Raw genomic sequence first — 12,494 nt, forward strand, 5'->3', positions numbered from 1 at the left:
ATTAGTCATAAAAAGAGTTACAATTCGCCAGGTTGGTGAAAGGCATTCTCTCTGCACAGAGAAAATACTAGTTTCTTTCTTTTGGGAAAACAGTTTGTTTTTGTTATTAGTTATGGAAACATTTGAGGCTGTTTCCATTTGGACTGAAGCCAATCAGAGAGTGGCCCACACCTTGTCTGGAGGTGTCCTAAAATCTTGGAAGGCAAAAGAAACACAGGTACTTATGCATGCTTACCTCTTGAGTGCTGAGATATTCTTGAGTGGCTTGCTGGGTTTGGGAAGCAGCATGTCCTCTGTGAAACTTTTATTATCAAATAACTGACGCATGGCAATGTTAGCCAACTGTTCCATTAATTTGAAGGTCTCATTGATGTTGAGAAACATAGAAAAGTAGAGTTCGCTGTCTCTGGTGCTCACTTTGATGCACTCAGGAAACAGAAGAGTAGCATTCTTCTCTAGCTGGGTTACATCTAGCCACTGGACTATCAGAGTCACTACGGAAACGAGTAAAACCAATTCATCCATTACTGAGAAATATTCTAAAATAATTTATAGATGTTTTAGCAATATTGGTGTGAAAGAGCGCACTGCCCGTTGCTGAATTCTAACAAAGCAATAAGATTAAAAGATGCGTATTTCAAATCCACTCCACTCTATGGGAGAGGTATGGGAATTGTGCAATTTGCTGCTAGAGCCGTGTGAGTGTTAATTGTAGTTCCCTATTTAACCCTAATCAAAAAGCAGGTTGAAAGAGGCAATGCTATCAGATTTAATAAGTGTTTGAAGTATTAAACAATAAGAGTCACCTCACTGACAGGTTACCTTCTTTGCCCAAAAGGAAGGAATAGAAACAAAGGTGATTAACGGTGAGATACAGCCAGCCCTGTCTTGGGACGCGCCCTTTCCAATAACTGCAAGAGTAATAATTGACAAGTTTCTCTACTTCGGGCATTCCAAACTGCTTGCGCATCTTCAGTTCTGCTTCCTTAAATTTGCCAGGATCTTCTTCTCCTTGTGGCTGCTGATTCTTATTCTCTTCAGCAATAATACCCTGAAGGAAAAAGTGACAAATAAAAATTAGTGCTTTTTCATTTGTTGCATTGGTTAACCATTAAATACAAATATTCCTCTGGAAATTGCACTTCTTTGTGTGGATGCGCAATTTCCTAATGTCCAAAACTCCATATTCAATGCTCCAAAAACTATGTTAGCATATGGATGATTGTTACTAAGATTATTGTAGTTTCGGACTATTTACCCACCTGCCTGAATCATATATGAATTTCTATTATGTGTTCCCATAGATTTTACAGAAACATCTGAAATGCTTCCCTACCTATAAAGAAAGCAGTACAGGAAGTAAGGGAGCACAAAAGAAGAAAAGATAATCTTTACTGTCATTTTTTCTGTGAACACACTGGCACACATTAAAAAAATGTAATTCTGATGCCTGCTCTCAAAGGAATATACATATAGCCATACACATACATGCACACACATATACATATATATATTAATCACAGTTCATTTTGAATATATAGCAGCAAAAAAGAAGTGAAAATGAGTAAGAATACACGCAGAAGGAAGAATCAACAAACCCTCAAAAGATTTTTTTCCCTCCTTTGGTCGACATACACTGTAGCAGTTTAATTACAGTGTGAAATATTAAAGCAGTTCAACTAGAAGCTTCAGGCAAAGTGATACAGTAGCGAGCAATCTCAATGGCTGCTCCTTGAAAAATCCCTATTTAATGTATATTATGAACTAGCTGTACCCGGCCACGCGTTGCTGTGGCTCAGTCTGGTTAAATGGAAAAGAAAGAAAAGAGAAAGTGCACGTTTGTAATACGTTTAATTTCACAATGCTAGCGTGTGTTGCTTTTACGTCCAACAGATGGCGCTGTTTTTTTAAAAAAAGCATGTTTTTACCTGTCACAGGTGTGACATCTATATAATAGTAGGTATATAAAAACACGCGCGTATTCGAATGCAACGTTGTGTCAAAATTTCAAAGCAATCTGTTAAGAACTTTCGGAGATTTAAGATTTTGAACAAACGAACATTTACATTTTTATTTATATAGATATCCGTCCCCGAGTTTTACATGGAGGTTCAAAATCTATAGCTGTCAACAGTTTGTCTTTCCTTAATTAAAGAATGGGGCCAGAAGAACAGTTCTTACATGTATTTTACCCTTGACAAAGGTAGTGATATCTTCTTCGCTGTCAAAGATTGCAAGTGTCTGGAGCAAATTATTCTCTAGCCATTCCCAATGGCCTGTAATTTCCTGACGAGATGAGCCTAGTCAGAGATTAAGAACAATCACAGAGAAGATGTAAATAAAGCTTTCCTATAATAAAAGTGACACATATATGAAAGGATGAAAATGTTCATATTAGACAGTCATTTGTCAAGTTATTTTCTTTTAAATTTCTATTCAGATCAGGAGGTTTTGTCACTCATTTAATTAAAGAGTCCTAAATTAAAGGACTGCGTATCCATGCCACATACCCCTAATGTATGTATGGCTGAAATTGAGCAAAACAGGAAATATACACCTGTTTGTGTTTAAAAACTCCTTGCTTGCCAGGTTATGTACCAGTACTTACCACAAGCCACTGCCCAATATATCTGAGAATCCTGTGTTTGATGCAAGATCCTATAAGGAGCAACTCTAGCACTGGAGTCCAAAACTACATCCAAAGTTCCCACAAGCAATCCTAAAACAATGAAAATGCAGAGAAGAATATTATGAATGTTATCTAATTGAAAGAAAATGAAATGTAATCATTTATATTGAATATAAAAATTTAAAAGACAGTAAATTATAAATTTGAACATGTGTACCCAACTCTAATTGGATGATCCAATGGGGAGCAAAAAAACCCAGCTTGAAACCGCTATTGTTGGCAATTTACATATTTCATTTTTAAAGGAAATACTATCAGTGGGAATGGAAAGATTTCCCCTTGTTGCAACTGTGGTGCTGATATGCAAACTATTAAACATATTGTGCAAGATTGACCATGATGTGTGGTCTTTGGTTCCCTAGAAGACATGAAACAAAACCAAAAGTGATCGCCTGGATAGCTGAATTGAACATCCAGTTCTGAGGCCTCTGCTGTGCCCCCATAGACGTTTTGTATAAAATTACATGGATTGTGTGTATATGTTTACTTCTCTTCTGTCATGTTCCCATCATATGCTAAATAAGTAAAGGAAATGATCTGCTTTCGTCAGGCATGACCAAGAAAGATGGCGGAATCTACTTCCTTTGATATGTTCAAACTGAAACTAGACCAGTGTTTTTCAAACCTGGCAACTTTTAAGATGCATGGACTTCAATTCTCAGGATTGGGAGTGCAGGATGGGAAATTCTGGGAATTGAAGTCGGTCCTTTTTAAAGCTTGAAAAACACTGGTCTAGACAATCATCTGCCAAAGTTTTTCTAACTTTGGAGTCATGCATTGAGCAAGAGATTGGGTTCAATAGGTTAAATGGCCTTTTCAATATTTTGATTCCATAATATAAGGAAAAATATTGGTGGTACACTGAATTTTAAAGAATAATTATTCAAAATTCAGAGAAAATGTTCACATATCTGACAATAAATTTTGCATTGCTATGAAGACAATTTTCTAGCAAGTAATGTTTGTGCATGTTGCTAAAGCCTGATGGAAGAAACGCCTCTACTTATTACAGCAATTTGATTTTTAGAAAATACTCAACCAGAACCTTTCTAAAGTTTATAATTGGGAACAATGTTCAAATGTAGCAGTACAGCTTCCTCACTATACCATATGAGGTGTTGATTGGAGTTGTGGTTTATAATTCAGATAATTTCCCATAAAATGTCAGCCTTACCAGATAGGAAACACAAGATAAACTAATTGTAAAACTACTTTAACAGAATCTTGCATGTCTGAAAGTAAAATTTTCCTGCCATCATCTTTATAGCTTGACAACTTAGGGAGGGTTCCTTCTGAGCTTCTTGCTCCATTCATTATGGAGTTGTGGGTTATATTGCCTCATATCTGACCCTTTTTTAGTCAGGAACTCTTCACTCCTTTCCCAAGGTCTTTCTCATATCCTATTACAGACAATTACTTCCACTAATCTACAGTGACAAGATATATATATGTGTGTGTGTGTGTGTGTGTCACTCCTCTAATAAATGAGAGTAACCAAGGAGATTAGGAGACAATTATTGCATAGATAATACCTAATGATATGTTAAACGTATGTTAATAAAGCTCCACCTCCAATATGAATTCAAAGAAACTCCTTTTTGTTATTTTCCCCCTTACAATTTCTACAGTTAGCTGTGATGACCAACTGAATGTATGCTTAATCCAAAAAAGATGGATTTACTCATCACACTAAACCAGTCATGTCAAACAAAAGGCCCGGGGGCCGGATGCGGCCCGCGAAGTGGTTTCATGTGGCCCACGAAGCCATCCTGGAAACAGTGAGGGAATGGCCCCCGCTGCCTTGACCCTGGCCCAGGCCAGCCGGGAGCCAATGTACAATTTTGTGGTGGCCATCTTGGCACTTGCCCCGGTCCCACTCCCTTCTGCCAGAGACCCTCAGATCTGTCCCACTCCTGCCCAGGCCCCCATAGGCACCCTTGACACGAATGATGTAGAACTGGCCACGCTCACCCAGTAGGCCACACCCACTCCATCCACACCCACCCAGTAGGCTGCACCCACTCTGGCCACCCCCCCCAGGGCAACCGCAATGCTGATGCGGCCCTCAGTGAAATTGAGTTTGACACCCCTGCACTAAACCAAAGCTTAGTATATGAACCCACTCAGAGACGTTTCTCAGCGGTCAATCTCCCAAGACAAAATGGATTTTTTTTTCCTTTTTAAATACATGAAATCTGCAGCTGAGTATCTTCCGGAAGATTCCTATTTAGGTGAGAGCAGCATGGTGGTCTAGTGGAGAAGATGCTTGCCTCCCACTCAAAAGGTTGAGAGTTCAATCCTAGGTAGCAGCACATGTTTTTCTCCTAGGGTACAAAGAAAATATATCTGCTGCGAACTACGAACAGGCATCAGGAAGGGCATCCCATATCTCTGAGATTAGATTGGAGAAGAGGACATTTCCAGTAACTGCTGAAAACATTTATAAAATGGTAGGCTCATTTACTAATGAAACAAATAAACTAGTAAACTAATTACAAAATAGTCAAACAAAGCAGTTGTGAAACAAATAAAGCATCTGTAAACAAGCTGTACAATTAATCTATCCAATTACTGTACTGTATCTGGAGTTTTCCAAATTACATTGAGATTTAATCAATTAATCACTAAAATCTATAAGATATCCTGAAAATAACATCCTGTAGCACCATAAAATTAACATACATTATATCATATAAGTTTCTCTGGATTACTAATCATTACAAAACTAGTATTTGCTGCCTTGGCTTCTATTTCCACAATTATTTTTTGAAAGTTTATATGAAGAGACTTGTAGCCACAATACTTATTGCTTGATAACAGAAAATTTAAACATTCAGTGGATTGTGGAATTCAGTGGATGAATTTAATTAAGCACACATAGAAAGAACTATTTTACTACAATTCTAGCATGGGTATGAGTATGATTTAGTATATATTGATACACATTTTTAGAGATACTTTTTGTGTACACTGCATAACAGTACATCCTAGGGATAGAATATTTCCATAACATTTTCCAACGGTATATTAATCAGATTAGTCAAAGATCTCCTTGTCTAAATTTTAGTCATCCCAGGATGATTTAACAAATGGCAATATCCCAATATACACCTCTAAATGGCTGTCATAGTAGCATAGCATATTAGCAATTTTGAAAGCAATTTAATTGCATGTTTGGATGGGTTTTGTGTGTGTGTGTGTGTTTGTGCACCTTTGAGTCAGTGTGGACTCCTGGCGACTGCCTGGTCAAGTCACTGCGGTTTTCTTGGCAAAGTTTCCCAGAAGTGGTTTGCCACTGCCTCCTTCCTAGGGATGAGAGAGTCACCCGATCATCCAACTGGTTTTGTGCCAAAGCCAGGACTAGAACGCCTGGGTGTCTAGCCAGGTGTTTTAACCACTGTCTCAAACCGGGTGACATTTTGGTATTAGATACCGTATTTTCCGGCGTATAAGACGACTTTCTAAACCCTGAAAATCTTCTCAAAAGTCGGGGGTCATCTTATACGCCCAATCGTCTTATACGCCGGAAAATACAGGTATTCTATTTTATTCCTTTACACATGTGGTTTGGCATATTACTCATCAAGTTTTCTCTCCCCCCCCTCTCTCTCTCACTCAAACTCTATATTTTAACTGGAAAAGTTGGGGGTCGTCTTATACGCCCAGTCGTTTTATATGCCGGAAAATACGGTAAGTGACATACCAATTCTCCTTTTTTTTTTTTAAACTATCTTGGAAACGTATTCAAGACAATAAAACTTGCAAGACTGCTCCTGGTCTGTGAACAACATTCCCCACCCCCCAGGGCTGCACAGTCCTGACCTTGTCTGCCTTCAAGGGATTTACCTATTTTCATAGACACGGGGTAGGGCCTCCAGGCACCTACATTACTAATAGAGTTGAATATTGTGCAATTGTTTGCACCCACCTGATCCATAGGCTACTGGAATTTTGTTTTAACTCTTATACAGTTTTAACACTTATTACCACTTAAGAACTTTATATGAGTCAAGTATATGGCTGTAAGGGCTGACATTATAACAATCAAAATTAAAATTAAAAAATACAAAATTACAAGCTCTATCAGACTGGTAATTGGCTGTTGCCTATAACGAACATATTTACTAAAGATGGAATCTGAACTTAAAATGTGGACATATTTGTTTGTTTTATTAATATCCCACCTCTTCTACACAAGCTTAAGCTGGTGTGTGTAGTTTTCTGCATCCTATTTCTCCCCACAACAACCCTGTGAGTTAGGTTGAATTGAGAAAGAGTGATCAGCAAAGTCACCCAGAGTTTCCATGTTGAGGGTGGACTAGATTTCTGAAGAAAAAACAAAAGCCTTGTTTAAAGTTATCTACATTGTATCTCGACTTTCTAGTTTTATATATTGTTACAGAAACATAGAAAACTGATGGCAGAAAAAGACCTAGTGGTCCACGTTTTTCTGTTTGTATGTTTATTATATAATTTGTCTGTCCATCTGTCCATCCCTGGTTATCTATATCATATTTGTGAACTTCTAGTGTCAAGGCATCCGTTTTAGCTATAGACACTATGTACTACTCAGAAATTTCCTGTGTTTTTTCTACTACTTCTTCTTTTTCGCCTACAACCACGCACTCTCGCACAAAATGCATTTGAAAAGTTAAAAGACTTAAGTTAAAAACAAAACAAAACTGCATAAGTATTGTCGAGTGGCAGTGGTAGGAGTGGCAGTGGTAGGAATCGTCAATACGGAAGCACTTTTAAGCAACGAAAATAGAGCCTTTGGAAATGGGCAGAGATAAGAAATCTAAATAACACTTCTGCAATTCAGCGCTTCCGTTTGAAAAAGAACACCGTAACTTTTAAGTTGAACCATTCATCTTATTCTCTCTGAAACTAAGCTCTTCAGTAACCCCAGATATTCCAGTTTCTAAGTGGCATGTAACAACACCCATTTACATGAAAATGCTGGAGCCTGAAAGGTAAACCCACAGAACACCTACCCCAGTGATGGCGAACCTTTTAGAGACCGAGTGCCCAAACTGCAACCCAAAACCCACTTATGCATCGTCGGGTGCCGGATGGGTGTGGCCCATTGGGTGGGCATGGCTGCGGTGGTAACGGCAGGCTGGGTGGGACTAAAAATTTCAATCAATGGTGGGACTAAAAATTTCAATCAATCAATTCCAACTATGCAAGATCTTTTTTTTCCTGCAAGAAGTTGAAATTGACTTATTGAACCTTTTTTTTGAACACAGCGGCGGAGGCCTAAAGTGAAAAGGTTTTATAAAACCCAGCTGAAGGCCTAGGACTGGGGCAACGGTGCGTGTGCCCACAGAGAGGGCTCTGAGTGCCGCCTCTGGCACCCGTGCCATAGGTTCGCCACCACTGACCTACCCTGTATTTTTGGTAGTAATCTAACTGCACTCCCTCAACAGAATACAATACCAGCCTTTCAAAGAAAGGCCTGACAGACACTCTGAAGAGAAGAGATGCCAATTACCAGAAAGACCTGATGGCACCTAATTATAACCCTTCCAGCCTGTCAAAGACAAAAACAGATGCCATCGCCCTTCTCGGGTTTGCGGGTTAACGCTTTCTCCAGCCAGAAGCATCTTCCAGAAAGCCGACTGGAGGGTGGGGGGGGGGAGACCTTGCCATCAAAGCATTTAGAAAAGAGGCCCGTCAAGGCTGGTCCATGTCAGGCGCAAACCCCTCTGCTCGTACACACCGGGGCTGAGACCCACTCCAAGGATGCCCAAAGCCCCCGGGCAAGGCGTTTCCTTGAACCTAGGCCCCGGCCGATCCGCACACCGCCGCCTCCCTCTCTCTCTCTCTCTCTACGAGGCGGGGCGGAGCGGACCTTTCGGGGCGACGGCGACAGCCACTTCCTCCCTGCCGAACGGCTCCACTCACCCGTCAGGCCGCCCCCCTTGCCGTGGCCCCGACGCCGCTGCTGGAGGAAGAAAGGGTTGGCCCGCTCGGTGATCCAGAGCGCGTTGGCCAGCAGCACCTCCTCCGGGCTCAGCCACATGGTGATGGCGTTGCTGCTGCTGCTGCTGCTGCTCCGGCGGCCGCCTCGGCCCCGCCACCCGGCCTGGCTCCCCCTCTCAGAACCGGCCCTCGGGCCAGCAGTCACAGGTGGTCACGGGGCTGCGTCCGCCGCCGTCAGAGCGAGAAAGCTCGGCGACGTCTGTCGGCGGCGCCCTCTAGCGGCGCGGCTGGCACAGGGCAGCCCAGGAGGCCGGGCATTTTTTGTTGTTGTTGTTGTTTATTTCGGCCAACAGCCGCCAGCATTTCAGGCGCTTAAAAGTACCCAGAAGAACCGTCCGGAGCGCGGCCCGCGTTTTTAGATCTTGCTCTTGTGCATGTTTATTAGACGTTTATTTTTCTTGAGAGCGACCCGCATGTTTGAAATTCCTTAGCATTAAAACCGAACTAAAACGAAAACCAGGCCGGCTTTTGCTGAGGGGTGGGTGGGTGGGCTATGATGATTCAGGCTGTGTTCCCATAACGCGCTAATATCTGTAGATTGCTTAACCATGGTTATCTGATTAAGCCGCTGCTGTTTAGGTGCTAGGGCTGTGCAATGGTCGCAAATTGCACAGGAAGATCTTCAGGATTTCCCTTAGCTCAGAATATCCTTGCTGTTCATAAAGCAGCCCTAACCGTTTTAAGCTCCTGGGTGAACCTAGTTAAAAAAAAAAAAAAGATTGCGTTTAAAGAGTTGCGCTCTGGAGTCAACAATGATGCTAGATAACTTCCCAACCATGGGTGGAATTTTTAATAAGTTGCACCCCTGTTTAGAGAACAGCCAACTTCCTTTGTAGTTCACCTTAATTTGTACTAAAACTTATTAATTGCCACAGATCACTTGTATCCATTTTGCATTTTTATGCTCAGTGTTCTGTGTAGATAGCAGCCATAAATCTTGATCTTGGGCTCTAGAAACATTCACTGTTTACCCCCCCCCCCTTTTCTCCCATCTAACTCCTTTCCCTTAGGAAATCTGTTTTCCTGGAAGGTTATTATAATGAGGGGCATATTACTGTACAGTGCAAAATATGAGTATGAACAAAATGCAGTATTAGAGCACAGCTCTCTGATTTTCTAAAATTGGTTCCCTGGGGACATAAGATTACCATTCCTACCTCCTAAACTATTCTCCTTTTTTGATGCCTTAACTCTGGTGTGTGTGTGTCATTTTGAATTTCCAAGTGGGATGAGGGGGGAGAAGTGAAAGAGAGAAAAGACATAAACATGTGACCAGCCAGCTTGCAACTCACAGACATGCTGGGCCCTGAAACCAAAGACAATCCCACAGATTATGCATTGGGATTTAGCAAGCAATGCAGTTCTCCCAAACACAGCCTCCATTGAACAACACTGTGTCTTTAAACAGCTTTTTATTGAAATGTATTACATTAGCAAACTAACATAAAGGTATACACCATTAATGGTTTAGCATATACCACACAGCTACAATACAGTAGTGTACTGACATCAAAATATGCAGACTATGAATTTTTGTGGCTGCCAGGCTACAGCTCATCACACAAGTCTGAAATTTCCGATTGTCATGAGGGTGGCATACTGCTTGCACATGCCAAGATTAAACACAAGGCAAAATAGTCCTTTTCACTTTGCCAGCCTCTAGTAGCTTTCTGGATCATTCAACTTCTTCACTGTCCCCATCAGTATAATTCACAATATGGCAATAAATAATTCAATTACATAAGCCCTGTCATTGTATTTTACACACCCAGCATTTGGTATTTTAATAACTTTCACTTGTCAAATCCACACGCTCTATCTCCTCAACATTCTTTTTTACTTTTTTATTTTGTGCATAGTTAATGTTGACCTGTATTTGGAAATCCTGAGCAGACATAACACCTTTAAGTACATAGCTATCTGCTGAATCTTGTTTGGGAAAAGGGCTAGGACTTAAGATGTTAAATGAGCTCGAATCTTGGTTCAGCGCAATCACTGAAATGGGTCTGATACTTAGAACCAATCCTTCGTATATTTGTAACAGAATGCCCGTTTCTTATTTAAAGCCACAAATCTTAAAAGGATTTGAATGCATAGCCCTTAAATGGCACAGAAAGGGCATCTTCCTGATAAACCATTTCTTTCGCTGCAAGCTGCTCAGTAACTGAGATACTTCTAGCTTTTGTGCACTTCTGAAAGATGTTTTTTTCCTGACATAAGGCTTAGTGTGAAACTTTAATCACTTCAGTGACAAATGTACAGATGTAGAGAAAATAGGTGTGCAGTGAAACAAATGCTTCATTCTGAAGGCTGCATTAAAAAAAAAAATCCCACAAATGCTGATTTTTCCACAACCACACAGAAATTGCCTGTTTATCTCCACATTTTCCTGGCAAATCACAGTGTGGTTTCAGTTATTAACAGCAGAGAAGAATTCAATTTTTGCAGCTCTCTTTCATCACCACATATTTATACCAGGACAAAGGGTACCAATTGAACTACAAGGCCTAGGTGAAACTAATAAAGGCACAAAAGCAGACGGATACAAAACCTGGCAAACCTTCATATATAGTGCCTGGGTAATACCAGATTGAGGTTAATTCTTCCTGGAACAAATAACATTATGCTAACCAGCACTACCACCATCATAACTATAGCAAAATTGTTTTTTCAGTCCTTTGCTGTAACTAAGACAACAACTTTATTTGGAAAGGGAAATAGGACAGTCAAAGCCATTCAAAGTGCAATTTGCTTCACTGCTAGAAAAATGGCCACTCGTTTCACCAAGCTACAGAGCTGCTTAAGTGACAGCTATTGTATATGTGCTTTTGTTGATGCAGATCAGCCTTGCTAAGTTGTTAGCAAATGTGATAGCTGAGAATTTTTAAGGTTTTTTCATTCTCTCCCTGGAGCCACCAGCAGTGCTCAAATTACAGTGGGGGAAGTGGGGACTGTATTTCATCTGCTATTTTGGGAAGAGGTGCAGAGAAGACCTCTGATTCCATACAATTAGTGAAATCAAAAAATGGGGTTTTAGATTTCATGCAGACCCTTTACCTCTCCCTCTACAATTTAAGCACTGGTTTTCAATGCAATTAGAACATGCAGTTTTAGAAATCTATTTATTTGAAAGATCACATATTTATTAGTTAGCCATTGCTAAAATTAAATTATGGATAACACCAGCAATTCCAAGGGGATAAATCATTCAACTCTTAAAACTAATGTAGGCATCCTGGAAACATTAGGACTACATCAATTAAGTACATTAAGAACATCCTCTTGAAATTATATTCCTTTCAATTGTGTCACTTGGATGCACAAAAGTCGACGGCTACAAGCAGACTAATCAAGCATAAGTGAACAAACACAGAAAGAATCAAGAGAAAGGAAGACAATTCAAGTACCGTAAATATACAAAAATATTTTCACAAAGCTTTCATTAATATGATTCAGCACCTCAGAATGCCTGACATCTATCATAAAAAAAGGGCAATCAGAACATGAGCGAACAAGCCAACATCTTCAAAACGGTCACACATACAAGCGTTTACGTAGCACCATCCATGCAAAAAGCTTGCCAGTCTTCATAAATATGAATGAAGTCTCACACAATTCTTGTGAGGTAGGTATTATAATCATATTACATATGAGTAAATAAAAGCACTGAATATAAATTTAGAACAACTGATGGAATAAAGTATTTCCTGTTTGGATCCAACCCGGGGTATGTAAGTCACACCCTAGGGTTTATTTCCTTAATTTGCTGGACAGTGGGAAAAGTGAACCAGAATTCTTCCAGTAAATCCATTAATATGCC

At 40.2% G+C, this 12,494-nt stretch overlaps 1 protein-coding gene across 1 annotated transcript in view; it reads right to left on the reverse strand.

Annotated features, from left to right (window-relative positions):
* TBC1D9B (TBC1 domain family member 9B) overlaps window positions 1–8,714 on the reverse strand; it is a 36,549-nt gene extending 27,835 nt beyond the window's left edge. The window contains exons 1-5 of the mRNA XM_015825863.1: window positions 8,597–8,714; window positions 2,609–2,719; window positions 2,182–2,300; window positions 823–1,051; window positions 236–494 (exon numbers count right to left, since the gene is read on the reverse strand). Of these exons, the coding sequence (XP_015681349.1) occupies window positions 236–494; window positions 823–1,051; window positions 2,182–2,300; window positions 2,609–2,719; window positions 8,597–8,714 (836 nt within the window). The remainder of the gene's footprint in view (window positions 1–235; window positions 495–822; window positions 1,052–2,181; window positions 2,301–2,608; window positions 2,720–8,596) is intronic.
* Window positions 8,715–12,494: the final 3,780 nt, after the last annotated feature.

This window comes from Protobothrops mucrosquamatus, unplaced genomic scaffold (assembly GCF_001527695.2).
Source record: "Protobothrops mucrosquamatus isolate PMUCROS unplaced genomic scaffold, P.Mucros_1.0 scaffold_203, whole genome shotgun sequence".
NCBI lineage: Eukaryota > Metazoa > Chordata > Lepidosauria > Squamata > Viperidae > Protobothrops > Protobothrops mucrosquamatus.